Source organism: Trichomycterus rosablanca, chromosome 25, assembly GCF_030014385.1.
Source record: "Trichomycterus rosablanca isolate fTriRos1 chromosome 25, fTriRos1.hap1, whole genome shotgun sequence".
In the NCBI taxonomy this organism is placed as follows: domain Eukaryota; kingdom Metazoa; phylum Chordata; class Actinopteri; order Siluriformes; family Trichomycteridae; genus Trichomycterus; species Trichomycterus rosablanca.
This window is the reverse complement of record NC_086012.1, coordinates 1,250,403-1,269,643: the sequence shown is the minus strand read 5'-3', so window position 1 is coordinate 1,269,643 and position 19,241 is coordinate 1,250,403. Positions and strand designations below refer to the sequence as shown.

At 40.7% G+C, this 19,241-nt stretch overlaps 1 protein-coding gene across 1 annotated transcript in view; it reads right to left on the bottom strand.

The window, feature by feature from the left end:
- cdh6 (cadherin 6) overlaps nt 1-17,292 on the bottom strand; it is a 36,119-nt gene extending 18,827 nt beyond the window's left edge. Inside the window, 2 exon segments of the mRNA XM_062987361.1 lie at nt 2,021-2,345; nt 17,261-17,292. Coding sequence (XP_062843431.1) covers nt 2,021-2,230 — 210 coding nt within the window. The 5' untranslated portion in view covers nt 2,231-2,345; nt 17,261-17,292.
- Between the last annotated feature and the right edge of the window lie 1,949 nt (nt 17,293-19,241).

Below are 19,241 nucleotides of genomic sequence, written 5' to 3'. Positions count from 1 at the left end.
ATAATGGTAAGAGAGAGTTCCAGGGGTTTGAATCTCAGGCTTGGCTTACAGAAGATAAACACAGAAGGTGTGTAGTGTTACATTAACTTAACCACTGTGGGGGCACATATCAATGCACCATGAGTGGATAATAGAAGGATTGTGCCAGGAAGGGGAACCATCATGAATCAAATGTGCCAAATCGAATATACAGACAAACAATCCAGCCGTTCGTCTGGGTTCTTATACGTTTTAGACCAAGTACCACACCTGAACAAAGTCCTCTTACAGGAACACACACACACCAACACTTAAAGTCAGCATTTCAGTTAAAAGGAAGAATCTGTAAAGCATCATGATTACGATGTTGCTCCTAATTCAGATCAGTTGTGTCACTGAAGCGATTATTTATGCTGCTTGCTAATGTGCTGCCTGTGCGACTTGATTAATAACCCAATTTGGAAAATATAGTAATAATTTGACTTCAACACGAGAGAAAATTTAAAGCAGCCGAGTGCAGAGGTAAATCCCAATCCTACTAGATGTATTCAGTCATTAACATGCATATCATTACAACCTTGCATTTCATTTCATTTGCATCAGTTGATCTGTCCTGCTCAGGGCAGTGAGGTCCAGGTTTTACCTGGAAACACTGGGATACTCTAGACAGGGCGCCGATTAATTGCAGGGCTTCGGCCACCCACCGCAGACATAACCGATCATCTCTGTGTAGACTGCTGAGATTCAAACCCAGATCACGATCACAATCCCACGTTTGGTCAGAAAATTGTTTTTATAATCCTATAAGCCCACCCTAGATCCTGCTAATACTTATTTTAACAGTATGCATGATCCTCCTGTATATCCTTCTCGTGTATACAGAGGAAAGGGTTGTTTAATTATGGGCTTCCAACACCCCACATGAAAGTACGGTTTTGTAGAAACACTGAGCAAAGGGTAATCATAAATCTTTGATTATTAGTCCAAGACCTGAGCTCTTTTCCTTTCCCTCATCTCCAACCTGGCATGAGCTCTGCTGAAGAAACGCTAACATCACTGAGCCTACATTTTCATCTTTCGTCTAGTGCTAGTTAATAACAGGAGGCGGGCGAGAGACTGAGGATTAAGAGAGATGATGAAACTTGTTCAGAACTTTCACCTGTCTGAACTGTCTTCTGAGTTATCTGATCTGATCCTGCGTTCACATGTCAGCGCCGGCAAAAAGAAATAAAGAATTACGACCACTTACATGCAACAAACAACCCAGTACTGACACACCAAATTAAAATTGAAAGCTAACCTGTCATCGTTAACAAAACCATCCAGAAATAATACAGTAGCAGTAAAAATCTCAGTTTTTTATGTAGCTCTGACCGAGCTCACAATTAATGTTCTCATTTATCCCAAAGCTGTTCAATTACCTTGAGGTCAGAGTTCTGTACAGTCTACTGGAGTTTTTTTAACACCGAACTCGTCCAACCATGTATTTAGGGAGGACAAAGACGCCCCACACTGGTTAACGATGTGTGGCTGAAAATCCTGAACATAACGTAACCCCCAGCATAAACAAAACGCATGATTACTTTACTATCTACCGCCCTTTCATCATGCCTGTTTCATAGGGAGCGGTTTGTGGGTTTCCACTGGGTATTCTGGTTTCCTCTCGCCTCCAAAAACATAGTATATGGCTTGGCTGTAATAAATTCCCAATGGGTGTGAATAAGTAAATAAATAATTGTGGGTGATGCCCTGCAATGGATTGGCGTCTTTCTGACAGAATGCACCCAGTGTTTCCAGAATAGTCTCTGGACTCACCAGGACCCTGATCACCCTGATCATGATTAAGTGCTTACTGAAGATGAAGGAATTAATACATTAAGCTTAAGGCTAAAGGAAGCAAACGCCACACAACGTCTTGGCTGATCAACTTGGTTTGTTGGACGGTGTAAATCGTACATCACCACTTGATCTACACATCTTCATGCTGCTAATGTGTTTAGCCTGTTAGCTGCTAAATAAATGGACACAAATGCTTTCCTACCTTGCCGATGTACTGATACTCTGTTCCGGTGAACTCCTCCTGCAGAAAGAACTGCTTCCACATCCATCCTCTCTTAGAACGCTTTAAAAGAGTCTCATCCTTCTCTCCCCACGATACGTCCTTCTTTCCGCCTCTCCTTTTAAAAAGTGCCATGGCGTCCGCAGTATGGGCCGCCCATGCCCATAACAAGAGCGCGGTCCAGGTCCTCATCCTGTCTGATCCGAGTGAAATTCTTCGTTCCTACCTGCCCAAGTTAAAGCTCTGTTGAGTGAAGGTAGCTGCCACCCTCATAGTCCTCTCTGCTAGCAGCTGGGTGTACAGTTACCTAGAAAAACAACGAAAATGAGCAATTAATTGGGTGCAGGCTTCGGACTAAGTTGGCCAGCGCGGATCACTCCCTTTTCATTAGAGGCGACTCGAGCCTCATATCAAGGCTACAACGGTCCTTAATTAGAAGGCATTCCTCAGAAACGTATGACGGCGCTTCGGCGGGGCGACTGTGAGGATCTGGCTCTGATATCTATATAATTGGTGTCCCAGAGTTTAGAGAGCGTGAAGTAGAAAGCTGTGGCTTAGATCCGCACTGTTCTACTGGGGCCCATTTAGCACAGGAGCGATAAAACTCAGATAAGCTCTCGCTCACTCTAGAGACGGTCATTAGCCTCTGACTCCAAAAAGTGCTGCAAAACAAGTAAATGGCTCTCGCAAATCTATTATCAATTAATCAATGCGAGTCCGCTCTAGCTGGCCTGATTTAAAGACCAAAACACTTTGTAGCAATTGATTTAGAGGGGAAAAGGAGGAGGGCGAAACTCATTTGGTCAGAGAAATGTTTAACGTTATTTAACATGTGTTGGCAGTTTGATTAGTGAGAACGGGAAGAATTATCACGGACCAGCTACACTGGCCGCCCTCTGCCACTACACATGCCACATAATAATCAACCATCACTACATTTCCTGTGTCCTCTCGTTAAGCCTGGTATAGCAGACATTAGCTTTGAAATAGATTTTTTTATTGCCATAAAGTCCTGCATCCTGCTGCATTCCAAACATGCCACATTTCTAAGTAAAACTGCACATGTGGGCCATTAAACAGCCCCTGAAGGGGCCGAGTACCGTACGACAAAACTTCCTGCATTGTGATTGGACCGGCTTGAGAGAAACTAGACTGTTTATCTAGCAAAGCAAATAAACTCAACCCGAGAGACTGCACAAACACTGCACTGACATCTGAACAGTAGGAAGCCTTTCTGATCTGATCCCGGTCAGCAATCGGGTTGGCATGTTACAGACAGATCACCGTGTAATCACATACACGATGTCAAAGGTAGACGCAACCTTAAACAAGGCTCTATCACAGGGTCACATTGTTTAAACAGACTGTCTTTAACGTTTACTCGCTATCCATAGTGCTTTGTTGATGGATAACATTAACATGTTAGCCAAACATGAACACATTAGTACTGGAGAAATCCTTTCATACATATTAAGGCTCAAATTCTTGAGATGCAGTCTAAACTGCTTACTACTCTAGTATAACAGTATATTTACTGTACCGGGTTATCATTTAGTGTATAAACAATAAAGTCAGGATCTTTTCAGCTAATTGCTTTTGTATTTTAAAGAATTGCTTTACAGCAGAACCCAATTATGCCTCAGCTTCTGCTTATTGACAGCGTACTGACAAATCCTCCTGTTTAAAGGACGCTATGTTAAAATGCTGTATTTGTTTTTGCCAAACATAATGAAAACCCATTCGTCCAAAGTTCCAATGTAGATTTTTTTCTTCTGTCAATACATTATTGTGATCTAAAATATCCAGATGCCAGATTTAAATAGCAGACTAGTACTGATATTTCTCCTTGTTGCTCATATGCTCCCATAAATCACTGATCTTGTTTTGAATTGTATGTAGATATTTTTCTATCCACATTGTTATGATCCGTGTGCATCAAATGGAAGCAAATATACAAATGCATTGCTCAGCTCTAATTGGCATTAATCTTAAACCTGTCAGTTCTCGCTTTCCACTTTATGAAGTTGACTGCAATTGTAATTAGATAGAAAGGCGAGGGGACTATTTCCTTTGTGGAGTTACGTGCCTCCGGGTTCTGATTTACAATAGTGCTAGTGACATTTGCATACATTTCTCCATCAGTCTTATAGGACAGCAGGTCAACCTGTATGTGATCGTAAAGGGGGTGCTGTGTAAGGGCCAGCGATTTGGCTAAATAAAGCTTAATGTTACAGTCCTTTTGAATTCCCTCATATTATACATACACTGATGTAGCTCTTCATTGTGCTTTCCATTATGTTCACCATTATGAATTGGTTTAATTGAATGAGCTAACAATAGATACTGGGTCATATTGATTTGCTGTCAAACTCAATGAGCTAGAATGTACCATGGGAGACCGATAAAGCCTACGTGCGAGCGCGATGTGTGTGGTACACGTATCGAAAAGGAAAAAGAACCATGCTTTATCCATGCCTTACAATTTTCGTTCATGGAGGCCGGTCTTTATAGATTTCCAGGGTCCAAACTCCAGAGAAAAGGCTCTGGGAGCGCATTAGTCAAATCCAGGGAAGCATTTCGCACAGTTCCCTGACCTAGCAAATCCCCTGACACAGTGCTGCTGGGTGTATTGGGCTGGATCTAAAGCGGTTTTGTTACACAGTGTGGCAGAAGGGACAGACATGGCTCCCGCCACAAAATGTCTGCCCATTCGTTTATGATGCCGACCCGCTGAGAGGGACGTGGCTAGAGGAGCAGAGAAGCTCCCCGCTGTTCATAAACACAGCCGCACGCTTCATAAAACTCGGCATGACACCTTGACTTCACGCTGTCCATCATTTTGGAGGCTTGTACGCATGCTAATACAGCACGATGTTTACGATCGTGGTTTGAAGAAAAACGGATCGAGTTGAAATATGTGACATGATGGGCATGACAAGACGAACTTATTATTCATAATGGTAAAGATTTGTCTCACTGTTTTTGCACATGCCACATAAATAACAATAATAATTTCACACACAATAGATATTTCCAACACGCTACACTAGATCAAATGTGACGCTTTTTTAACTGCCCTCCCACTTTGTTCTGTTCTGTAGCATGTCTTAAAAATCCTAAGAATGATGTTCAATCAAGACTGCAAAAGAAAAAGTAAGTTTAAAGCAAGGTTCATCTTCGAGAAATAGATTGAATGTATTTTAGTCACAAAGACTGTCGAACTGGGTTGAGTTTTATATTTGTATGTGTGCACAAAAGAACAGCACAGGCAGGTATGCTTAATTTGGCTCTCGTGATTCGGGTTGGTTGTGAGGGCATTGTGCTGGCATGGATTGGGTGCACTTGCCAACTTGGAGAAAAGACTTCAGATCAATGCACAGTTATTTGGACTCAGCAGTGCTAAAAACTTGATGGGTAAAACGTTTCGAATCCACAGTAAACCGACCTCAACCCAGTTCAAACACCAAATGAGGTTCTTTTCATTGTGTATTTGCTGTTCTGGTGGCTTGTAATGGCCCAAAACCTTACTAGGACACTTTGCTGTGCTTTACTTTATCACTCATAACACATAAGTGGGTCGTCTGTATCCTGTTTCCTGGTCTACGTTTGTTGGTATTTTGATGTAGACAATTGTGCACGCTCAAAATTAATTATTAACAGCACATAACTATGCAGTATGGGACAAAGCTACAGACTGATTAACAAAATCTACATGCTTCCACGTCATATTTAGACTTCTGGCATTACATTATGACCTTGAGCTATCAGCAGCTCCTGTTTTTATAAAAATGGTTTGTTTTTTATTCTTCTTCAAAGGCACAGTCCCCTCCGTGTCCCCTGGGAGAGGCAGAGACGGTTGAGAGAGGGTTGGGGTGGTGAGGAGTGACAGGCAGAAAGGAGGGGGTGTAAAAAGCGACGACACCTGTAGAGGACGCAGGGAGTCGGCGAGACTGGCGAGTGGGTATGTGTGTGTATGTTTGTGTGTCAGCAAGGCAGGGGCTCCGAGCGTAGCCGGCGCCCGCTAGTTCTGGCGCACAGCGGACAGTCGCAGCTCTCCTGATGAGTCCCACAGGGGCAATTAGGAGCAAGAGAAGGAGACTGTCAGCCACGGGCAAATAACAAGTCCTGCTGCAGCAGAGCCGACGCACACACGTCACACTTTTCTTCTAATTTTTCTATATGATGAATAAGGTACCCGGCCTATTAGCTCTGTTTCTAAGCTTTAAGACAGGGAGGGTTCCGTTTTGTGCACCGATTTCACATTCACTTTGAATAGCAGTGGCTGAGTAAATGTTTGATTGCCTGAACTGATACAGTACCCACTGGAGCTTTATTCCGAGATCGGTGGAGTGGCTTTTCTTTCCCCTGTTAAGTCAATGAGTTCCGGAAAGAAAGTGTGAGCAGACTCTCATCTTATTTGTGCAAAATGGAAGGAGACACGCCACGTCGGATTGTGGTCGCCTACTCTCTCAATGCTGAACGGCGAGGGAAGTGAAGATCAGGTAAAGGCAAATTGAGTCAGGGTGGCAAACGTGAACACTGATCCTATTTCCACTCTGTGGACTAGCGAAGCGAGCCCAGAAGCTGGTCCATGTCATTCCCCGAGGCGCAGCGGGTAATCCATAGTCATCGATCCGTCTGTTTGGGGGGGGGAAGGGCCGTCTAGACTGCTTGGGTCTTAGGATGCTACACTATCACTTCTCCTAAAGAATGATGACTGATTGCTCATTCTGGTTGTAATTTTTCCATATCAGATCTACTGTCCATTTTCCCCTTCCTATTTTTATCCTATAGAATCAGGCCATATTCAATTACCATGTCGTCCACGCTGGGAGGAAACGTGCTTTCTGTCAGGTCTGACTACACAACAGACCAGTGGGCATGCATCAATATAAGCACTACTATGAGATTATTATAAATAAGTCTTTTCTTATGATTGCTTGCAACACAAAGCATGTGACTCCACGGATGCTGGTGCAAGGTCTGCCAGGCATAATCCTGAAGCCCAGGCATGCACCCCCTAGCTCACCAATCCTCCTAATCGTCTTTGCATGTATGCCTTATTTTCAATACGAACAAATAATGAATCCAAATGATAAATTATTTTTTTTACAACAGTACAACCATGTGCATCAAACCAAATTAGTGTCAGTGACTATTGTCCAGACCAGATGGGACCTCCTAATTATGTAAGGTGACATAATCGCTACCATGTATTTACCTCATCTTCATAATCTTCATCATTCTCTCTTGTGTTTAGGTGTGTTTCACTTGGTTTCACTTGGCAGTATACAGCAGAATAATTTCAACACAGCTACCTGACATAGGTCACTGCGTATAATGCTTATGCATGGCAAACAATTCATAAACAATAAAAATATGGAATAGTCTTGCCTTCAGCCTTCTTCACCTTGGTGATTACGTGTAGTTTGAGTGCTCAAGACACATTTTAACAACGCTATTTGACCACACTTGCTAAATTCCTTGTTCTGTAGGTTCCCATTCAGATGTTTGCGGCAGCAAGAGACCTACTGCAGCCGGACTTTCATTGTCTATCCATGCAGACAGTTCAAACAGAAAGTACAAAGCACCTGTTAACCTGTGTGTGTTTGTATGGCGCCGACATTTACAGCCCTGTATTGTGGGCTGTTTGTTTGGGGATCTCTAGGCGAGAGGAGGAGTAGATGCCATAAGAAGCCGAGCTGTGAGAAGAACTCTGCGGGAGCTCACGGGTCAACAGCTTCCCCTCAGCATTATGCTGGACTACTGGAATGCTCTATTGCAATGCAAATGAGCCTCGGTGTCAGTGTTTGTGTGTGTGTGTTCGTCACTTCCACCTCATTGACAAATACGCAAATCAAGAGCACGTCCTGCTAATGGAGTTGCCCCTGCGACGCCGGAGAGAACTTTTTCACGGCTTGTCGTGGATATTTATCGCACGTCTTTCCCACGAGGCCCTTAAGAGTCTGACAGCACCATTAACTCTCAGAACTTAGACACTTTACTCGCAGACCGGCACTTTCACGCTGGCAGCCCTGTAACTATTAAAGGCTCAGGCAACGTTTCACTTTACAGGGGCGATTTACATGCGGGTACACAAATAGAAAAGCTCCTAAATAATCGACTTCTCGAATTCTGTACAGCTTTTAATGCGTTTTTTCAATCAAGGTAACAATTCGCTCCAAGTCGTCTTGATTGCAATCACAACATAGGCTGACATTTTGATTCTGCCCCTATGATGGTATTAGACTTTAAGCTCCACAACAGAGGCGAAAAAGCATGTATCAACAAAATTAATCGATAATGACATTTATTGACATTAACAACCACAGAAATAAAATCGAAAACCCTCAAGCTTTACAGCTACAAATAAATGAAAGCCTATGGCGGCGTCTAGGACATGGCTGGAATTAAAACGTTCTGAAGTTGCTCAAGGAGAATGAAGGTTAAAGGATTCTGATTAGACTGATTTCTTCCCCCTTCTTAGCGCAGGCGTAGACCGAGGGCCGTGATACGCTCTCTGAGAGCTGAACTTTTTGACCCTGGACTTGTCAGGTTATTAGTCGGCACTTGTCTTGCTGCTCTTGTACAACAGGAGTGGGTTTGCTCTTTTCGCAAGGGTATGCATTCAGCTTCTGCATGATGAGAAAGGAGCGAACAGAAATCTGAGCGTGCTCGCTTAATTTGCTGCTCTCTGCTCAAATTCAGACAGCACTCATTTTGTGATGGTTCTGGCCTATATGTGTTCTGACACACACTCTGCTTTGCAGGGTAATGTGTCACTGTTGTGAAACACTTGGCAGGCATTGCTAATCAGTAATTTGTAGCACACGCTAATGATCCACTCTCAGTTTGGACTGACTTGGGAATAATCAATTGCAATAGCGGAGACAACAGAGGGACGACTCGAACTAATGGCATCAAGCCATTATCAAGTCTCTGTGAGTGTGGAGAACGAGATCAGGACTGGAAATGTGCCTGTTCCGAAAGACAAAAGCAATTTCTGACAGGCCTCACAGGCATTTACAACAAGCACTATTATCAAATGCTAAAGCCAGATTGATGGAGATTAGAGTAGGCTGGATTACAAGAGGCTGGCTCGGTCGGGACGTTTCATTATACAGTCAATCAAACATCACAGACATGTGAGATAATAAGACACCGTGTGCCTATTATAGGTGCTTTCGATGTTGGACAGGAGTTCGCATGGGCACTTTAAACTGACCTGAGACTACACAGCCCTGTACACAGAAGGATTTGACGCACTGTGTGTTGTGGCACATTCACCTCATCACCAGGATTAAATGATCTGCCGTTTAAGCCACATAGCTGTTACTACTACTGTATCTACTATCTATATTTTCATATAGCAAATCCAATAGCAGGGTATTTCACTCCTGATATTACTGGCTCCGTTTGTTCTTCTAAAAATAATGGACAGAGTACCGAGTAGATTGACTGGATTGATGTAGTTCAGGTAAAATGGGTGCTCCATTTTAACCTGCAGCTGCCAAGCCAGATTGTATCAGTGCAGCCGCACATTCTCAAATCCTTTCTACTATAAATTACACCATTCATCCAGGAAAAAGTCACTTCAGCCGGCCAGGGTCTTCAATCTTTAAATGACAGGACTGAGGTGCTTTCGATGATACATTCTGTCTCAAATCACACTCAGTGGATTCGATTTTTTTTACACCATGAGCTCATCTATTAATTGTAATCATACCAAATATTTACATTTATACATTTATCGGACGTGTTTATCCATTGTGGCTTACAACTGTGACTAAACAATCCAAGCAACTGATGCAACAACCTTCCAATTATTAATTTACTAATTTATTCCAACCTCATGACTCAAATTAAAAGTAAAAACGAATAACGAATACAATAAACATACTTGAGTAACATTCAAAAAATCATGTTGATCAGATGAATGTTACCTTAAGAATTGCTTCTGCTATCCTAAGCCACAAAAATCCTCAACTAAATACATTTTCTGTCCCAAACAGCACGTTATTTTCATTCCTTCTCATAAGTTCACTTCAGTTCTGTGGTGTAGGAGTCATTTAAAGTATAAAGCTGTCATGTGTGGCTGTGCCAACGTCGCCGCCAAACTGTACGTCAGTGAATGGTGCCCGCTCATTTTCTCTGTTGAGCTGCAAAAGAATGAACCCACAGGAGTGTATTTCATCCAAAATACACACCGAGAAGGACAACCGTGATTCAGACATGTTAAATTTAAGGCGGACCACCCAGAGCATCCACCCTAAGTAAAATGTAGTATTCAAACGTTCCTCGTGTAACGATCTATATTAAGCTGTTTACTTGATAGTATCATTTTAAATCAGATACAAACAAATGCATTGGTGTATATCAGCGGACCCCAACAAACCACCCACCATCTTAATCTTTTAGAATTCAGGGAAGACACGTGCAAGAATCAAAAAGTAATCATTTAAAAGCAATGCTTGTGATGAGCATGTCAGCAGCAAAGTGAGTAAGCTGTCCAAATACAAATATCAAATCTGTTTGCTTTGTTTTTCACTAATGGAAATGACAAATGCACACACGTTTCCTGCCAATTATTACAACAATATAACATGACAAAAACAAATACAACAATCACTTTTGTCGTGAAAGGAAAGAATAATGCACCACATCATTGAAGTGACCCTTAAATCTCTACTAAACACAGATAATCTGGTTCTTCGAAGTGTAAAAACTGAATGACACAGACAAGAGTGAAATAATCAAGCTGTTGTTCACAATGTAAATCAACAATACAATGCTCAATCACTGCCTGGCCCCAGGGTCACACAATCTACTATGTAGAACCAAGAGAGTCGGAGGTCATATTCGTCACGAGCTTATTAAATGAATCACATTCACGCTGATGAGTTCACAGAAAATGTTCCGTCACGGCAGGATGTGAGTGATCAATATTCCATCCGTGCTCAGCGCTCTGCTCTTATTTATTCTAATGCACACGGCTCAGGATGACAGAAATATTCATTATGCGTTTGAAATTCCGCTTTATGTTTGTTTTTCATCATCAATGCCAATTTCCCACCAAAGTTCTTTCACTCCTCGTCTGTGATCTGCCCTGTCATCTCATGCACTTGTCTGATGTGAGCGGTATGGAGCCGCCCAAAGGCTATTTCTCTTATAGGGGCAGTGAGGATGAAAGAACTGGAGTCCATATTCATTATGTTTCTTATAATAAGGCCAGTGCTCTTGCATCGGTTCCCTTTCGGTCTAATAAATTACATTCATTAGGACCTGGAGGCAAAACATATCATAAATGAATGTTGTTATATTGGGTGGCTTCGGTATTTTGACTGATTAGGCATAAGCTAATATTTTGTTTGTGTTGCAAAAGTATTCCAAAATATTGCAGAAACATATATCACAATCTACAGGTGGAATGCTAATGAATCCACTGTGACAGTAGTGCCACATTAAAAACTACGGCCTGAGAGAAATGACAAATAGAAAAAAGAAGGAAAATAAATAAAACAACTGGGAATAAAATGAACTAAAGAACAATGTTGTCACAATAACAATGGTCTTATTTATGTTGTAAAAGTACTAACAATATCAGCAATAATCCTGGTTTATGGCACCGTCACAAAAGTGTATTGGACTGCCACAAACCTGGCATATAAAAAAACTAGTACTGGTAAAGATAAAAAGCCTTTTTTTGCCTAACTTGTATAGAAAAAATGGGCCCTCGTTTTGTCCCTATGCTGTCTCCAGACTTTATCTAGAAAGCACAACCCACTTGAATGGAAAGCAGGATGACTGATGCAATTTTAAAGCATCCTTGATAACCGGAGGAGACCAATTGATACTGAGAGGAGACGGTTTGTTTGCTAGCTCTATTATCAGCCGATTTATCATCAATTTCCGCTTGGAAAATTCGATCGCTTGGTATTTTAGTACATTTGTAACGAATACCAGTATCTAATCCACAAAACAAGCTTCTGCTGATAGATTGGAAACAGAAACGGATGGGATGTACACTTTTTATGAAACATTTCAGACATGCACAACCGGTTTTCAAACCCAGGTTCATGGCTTCCTGAAGCACTGGAACATTCTGTTTGAAGCTTGAGCTTGTGCCCTGGAATCTGAGTTGCCTTATTAAAATGCTTGCTGGCATTTGTGACGAGTTCAGTCGGCGCTATCTTAAAATGCTCTTTTCTTGACATTGCAGTAGCCACGAAAAAGTCCGTTAGTGACGTAACGGGGGGGGGGGGGGGGGGTAGACACGGTTTCATAGATCACTCTGGGGTGAAATTAATTACAGGTGTCGGCTAATCAGCATTATCCACTTCCATCAGTGGCAGCAAACGCAGCTGACTAGGGGCCATTGTCATGTCAGGTGACGGCGGCCGCTGATCTAATTAGCACACAAAAGTGCGCATTTGCATACAGGCAATCTCTGAAGGTAGATTACTGAACACTTTCAGCTATTTAAAAAAAAATCAATCATTTTAAGTAAGAAATGGCAATGGCATTCTCGACCTGCAGGGAATATTATAGATACTTAAATTTGAAGCAAAAAAACATAGCCCAGGTTCCTGGAACAAGCAGTTTTAGCTTTTATTTTTACATACCCAATGGGCAATTTACTCAGTAAGCCGAGTGTGATTCATGCAATTATGTCACAAAGTGTGAACTTGGTAGAAGAGCAGAGCAGAATTACTCTATTTGAAACAGAGCATGTGTACAGAGCCTGTGCAGTCTCAAAAAAGCCAAGTAAAGCTTGCTTGACCTCACGCCTGCACTTAAGCAGCTCCTTATTTATGAAAGATCTGTTTTTTGGTGGTACTTATATTACATCTACCACCTGGAGATCTTTCCCTAGGCGTAAAAGGACCATTTTTGTTTTCTTTCCAGCCTATACAGGAAATATACCTAAACACTTAGTTAATTCATATTACAAAATTCTGTACAGCACAAAATGAATAATCTAAAGGCATTTTCACACTTGATAGGCTTGGGCATGCCTGAATTTGCTTTGCTTCCATTGGCGGTCTTTAGTAAGACACTTCAAATGTTCATATAATATTTCATAATTTAGAAAATATCCTGTTGGTTTACTTAGCAAATCATTATACCAGAAAATTGCACATCCACATTAGGATTAAACTATAAAACCAACATGGTTATGAATAGTTAATGAGGATTCTGGGCAATCGCACTGTTGCAGTAATTTAGTGGACAAGCTAATAAAAGTATGATTTGATGGCCCTGTTAGAGGTTTGTTTGTTTGTTTGTTTATTAGGATTTTAACGTCATGTTTTACACTTTGGGTTACATTCATGACAGGAACGGTAGTTTATCTTCACACAAGGTTCATCAGTTCACAAGGTTATATCGAACACAGTCATGGACAATTTAGTGTCTCCAATTTACCTCACTTGCATGTTTTTGGACTGTGGGAGGAAACCGGAGCTCCCGGAGTAAACCCACGCAGACGCGGGGAGAACATGCAAACTCCACACAGAAAGGACCCAGACCGCCCCACCTGGACAGTGCTACCCACTTAGCCACCGTGCCGCCCCCGTTAGAGGTAAGCAAAAGGACAATTAGGTTACTGTATGACTTCCGATGCATGTTGTGGGTACAAACTTGTTTCATTAAAAAAGAGAGCCTAGCGATAATAAGCGTATTAAGAATCAGTGTCGCTATGTGTTGGAATTATCTGTCAGGATTATATCTTGTTATGCCATTATCTTATTTTATTTATTTACTGATTGTCTTGTTTTCTTCTGATCCATTTAAAGAGCTTTGTGTCCATGTATTCCAGTGAAAAACAAATAAACTCTGAGCTCTGATTATAATTTTACTCATCTGTTTTAGAACATACATAAACATCAAACTGTGCTTATGTATCACGTCCTTTTTATTCCACAGGCCATTTAACAAATTTCATCTTTGGGCATACTTGGGGCTGCAGCTTGGGCCTTCTCAGTAGGCCTTTACACGTGTTCACTCCTCTCCGGAGCCATAATCTCAGGCACAAGCTATCATTTGAAAAAATCTCTTTAATTTTGTTTGTTCTTGTTTAAATAACCATCAATGCACAAGTCCAGAAATAAACATTGGTGTAATTTAGTAGTCACAATTACAGCTCACATGCTATTTCTAAAATAAACACCGGATGGTTTCTGGACCCCCACACTCCTACAGACCATAGGACCATGACTTTGTAATCCTACTGGTTTTGGACCACAGCTTAGTATTGCCCACTACCTATTTTAAACAGTCCACCTTTCAGAGAAAAGGGGCACTGGCAGGGTCAACATTTATCAAATAACTATGAGTATTATCGGAGATATCCAGAACGCACAACAAAATCCCCAGTGCAGAATAAACACTTTGCAAAAACTAATCTGGGTATTATCCTTAAATCAACTCTTAGTTGATAGTGTTAACTCCAGTAAAGCTTAATTACTCTGTTAACACAGTTCGAAGTTTTTTGGCACATACAGATCTGAATTTACTATTAGCATTAACACACCTTAAAGGCTAAGTTAGCACCTATAGTGCAGAATTAACACATATGCTGCAATTTTCTAATAATCCAAACTCTTTAATTCACTGGTACTGTATTAGATTCATCAGCATTAAATTGAAAACTGAATATGACTAAATATGTTAACTGAATATGTCATTGTAATGGACTGGCGCAGACCCACCGAGACCTCGACCAGGATGGAGCATTGTAAAAGCGACAATTAATAAATAAACAAATGCATCTCTGGTTGCTTCGTCCAGATCGTGGTTGTGATGCATCTAGGGTCACCCGTAAACAAGAAGTTCAAGGTGCAATTAGGAACCAATAGGTGGCGATAATACATCCTCATATATGATGTAAAATGTGTATGTTTGCGTTTCTACACACTGGGTGTTGTGGTGCCTCTGTATGACAATGTACAGATGTAAACATGAAATTAAACTTTAGCAAGCACAAAATTATAAACCAGCTTGTCTGCATCATTATCACCATTTAGAAGACAGCAGAGAGCATGAGTGTTGATGCTGTAAATGCCAGCGTTTTCGAAAGGCTCTGATGTCTTGTGTAGACGGCGGGTAAAGTGCAGAGAAAAAAAGACCATGTTGCCACTATTACCGAAGTACCACATTCCGCATAAACTGATTGTAGAGTTGGCTCAGTTACTGTGAGTCAGTCTGAGCAGCATTTATATTTATGACATTTAGCAGAGGCTTTTATCCAAAGCAACTTGCAAATATTATTGGATGCAATCCAAGCTAATTTAGTAAGTTAGGCCTAACAATGGCAACCTGACTGCAGGGGGGCTTGAACCAGCAACTTTCTGATTACTAGGCCAGTACTCTAAGAACTGAGCTACCACTGTTCAGATAAGAAGGAGATCAGTGGCATTGTATTGAAAAAAAAAAACCCACTATGATGGGACAATGGCCATTATACTTAAAGAGAGAGTATGTTTCATGTTTTTTCTAATGTTATTATATTACTATTATTACATTACTACTATAATTATATAACAGTAATTATATATTATCAAACAAGGGGTGAGTCTAACATCAGATTTAAACTGATTCTCTTCTTTATACAGTGAGTTTACACTACATTTTACATTTAGCAGACAATTTTATTCAAAGCAACTTACTATTATGACTAAATACAATTCAAACAATTGAGAATAAGGGCCTTGCTCAGGGGCCCAACAGTGGCAACTCAGTGGTGGTGGGAGGCTTATCACTGTCCTGCATAAGGCCTATTTTCCTGCAAAGACATGCATACAAATCTGGTGCAACTCATGCGTAAATACATCAACACAACTCAGGCGTGACAATAGCTGAAAAAAAATCTCATCTTTGCGAAGCATGAGTGTGTATTTTTATATTATTCCTAAGACAGCTTTGACATGCACTCTCCAGGGCACGTCGAGCCATATGCATACAAACAGCAGCTGCTGGATGACATACAGTAAAATGTAAACTTATAACAGAAATACACCCACAGATAATTCACTTTCACACAGTTCCATTAACACGTGTAGGCGTTTGATGTGTAATTTCAGGGTAATGCAACATTACAGGTTAATATAAATGTCAATTCAACCTATAAATGAAAGTGAGATGATATGAGAGCTAAATTATCATTTAAAGCTAAATTAACCCCGTAAACTCACAACTATTACTCATCTATCAGCATGTAATACACGGCCTACGGTGAGTTACTCAGTAACTAGAGAGAACTAATCAGAAAGGTGTGCAGCCTGAAAGTGAGGAATGCAACCCCGCATCCACCGAATGATCCTGGGACTGAATGAGTTAACAATTAGTTTTATTAACCTAAAGAATTTGAAATGAACATATAAACATATAAATCTTGTCACTTGTGTCATGTTGGAGTTGCTGATGCATGCTTATGTTTAATTTATTAACCTAGAGTTGGACTACTAGTGTACTAGTTGGGATACTAGTTAAATAGTGCATGAAATACTGTGTTTGACATTTACATTATTCTAATTTAAATAAACACATGTATTAATACCACATTTTTAAGTTTAAAATGTCTTAAAGTGTCATTTCAACCATGTAAGAGTTAATTCAATATTAGTTCACTTAAGTGTGTTAAAATGTATAGAACTCATATTAGATATTAGTATTATTACATTTAGGGCTTGATTTGTCGTTGTTGTGCTTTTGTGAGGTAAAGGTGTATTAAGAACTTAATACTTTAATAAAACATAACTGCTAAGTGATAAATAGATGCGATTATTGCTATTATTTTAATAACCTTATAAACATATTGTGTATTACAGTGTATTAACCAGCTATTCATAAATGAACACTTCTGACTGATAACTGTACAGTTACAAGACCGAACTAGCGTATTACTATAAAATAAATAAATATATATACGTATACGTATTCGTACAAGTGATTTATTTAAATTTAGGCGTGTTTATTAGAGTAAAACAAGGTATATTTTGATATTTAGGTGTTAGCTCGTGATAACTGATTTTTACCTCAGTGAACGTCCGAGGCTCGAGCGCACAAACCCATCACCAAAAGTCAGAGCTGATTAAGCTCCGATAAACGAATGTCTTTCCGATTTCTCTCCGGTTTTAGGTGTAAAAGTACAATAAGGTTTGATTTAAGGAGTTAAGTGTGTGAATAAGTGAATTATATAAAGGTTAAGTTAGAGAGACTCACCGTGAGGAACCGTTAGTGTCCGGTACTCCGTTACTGAGCGTCCGTTATGTGCGCGAGAGAGAAAGTGTCGCGAGTGCCGCTCGCGCGCCTCATCGCCGGCTCTCTGAGGGGTGAGGGGGCGGAGTTTAAACTCGGCCGCTGATTGGCTGGTGGGCTCTCGCATCTCTATCACTCAGGAGTCACGGAGGAGATGGAGTGTAGCGGTACCTTGGAACTCGACGTCAGGCGGTTCTGGAAGTGGCGTTGAGCTTAAAAAACGTTGAGTTTCAAGGTATGGGAAACCTGTTCATGCGTTCCATGGTCTCGTGGACTTGCATATATTTGAGGCATGTCGAATAATGGGGTTGTTTTTGACACTTATACACTGAAAATAATATACAATATACAAATATAACATAAAAATACTGAAATAAAAAGCTGATTCTTACATATTCTCAGAAGCTCGAGCTGTAACACAAGTTTAAAAGTGAAACAGTGAGGAAAATCCAGCAGTGATGGCATAGTTACCTTGAAAAAGTAATCTGATTACTGATTACTGATTACTCCTTTAAAAAGTAACTTAGTTACTTTATTGATGACTTGATTTTAAAAGTAACTAAGTTAGATTACAAGTTACTTTATTAGTTATATAATGCGGTCCGCTAAAGTATCCCATAATGCAACTGGAGCTGCGTAGGCGATTGAAGCGGAATAAGAAACAAGAAAGATGGCGGAGTCCTCTGTTCACAAGTGTAAGTAAGATAAATAAAATAAAAATTTTTAAAGACAAATAAATAACAAAAAGACGATAAATATCCAAAATGTTGGTGAGTGGGGTTTGTAATGAGTCTGTAACTATGGTGATATTACGTCATCACGTCCTCACGTCATCACTTGACGTTGGTAAGATGGCGGATGTAGTACTTTTTTACTAAGTAACGCGTTACTGACATCAGTGAAATCCAGATAAACACAGATACACGTGGAGCATTCAGAGTGAATCTGATGGTTATTCCACACAAATGCAGATTCGTCCCATATTCACACTTTGATGATGTCTTACTGCACCGATCAGGCCGAGCGCTGAACAAAGCGACTGTTCATTGTTAATTTGAAGCTAAATAAATACATTTTTAAAAACAAACTGAACACATGGAGTTTAAGGGTACAAATTTCTCCACGAAGGGAGTTGAGTTTCAAAGATTTTGAGTTTAGGGGACGTTGAGTTACAAGGTACCACTGTATTTATTTATCTATTTATTTATTAGGATTTTAACATCATGTTTTACACACGTAGGAACAGTAGTTACTCCTTACACAAGATTCATCAGGTCACAAGTTTTAATGTCAAATACGGTCACGTCTTTGGACAGTGGGAGGAAACCGGAGCTCCCGGAGGAGAACATGCAAACTCCACACAGATAGGACCCAGAAAGGATCGAACCTGGGGATCGAACTCAGGACCTTCTTGCTGTGAGGAGACAGTGCTGCTGTTCGACTAGAATCTGATGAATCTGACAATCGTATTGCGAGTTCAACACTTTAAATCCAGTTAGAGCAGCAAGAAAGAAACCTGCACCCTTTCTAATTACCAAGATTTATGTAATGATTACTACAAAACCTGCTCTGATGTTTACTCCACAGACCAGTGTTGCCTCTCCTTGGGATTTTTCCCAAGATTTTAGGATTTGGAGATTTTGCCAAGTTTGTGTGTTTGTTTATTAGGATTTTAACGTCATGTTTTACACTTTTGGTTACATTCATGACAGGAACGGTAGTAACTCATTACACACAAGGTTCATCAGTTCTCAAGGTTATATCAAACACAGTCTTGGACTATTTAGTATCTCCAGTCTTTGGACTGTGGGAGGAAACCGGAGCACCCGGAGGAAACCCACACAGACACAGGGAGAACATGCAAACTCCACACAGAAAGGACCCGGACCGCCCCACCTGAGGATCAAACCCAGGACCTTCTTGCTGTGAGGTGACAGTGCTACCC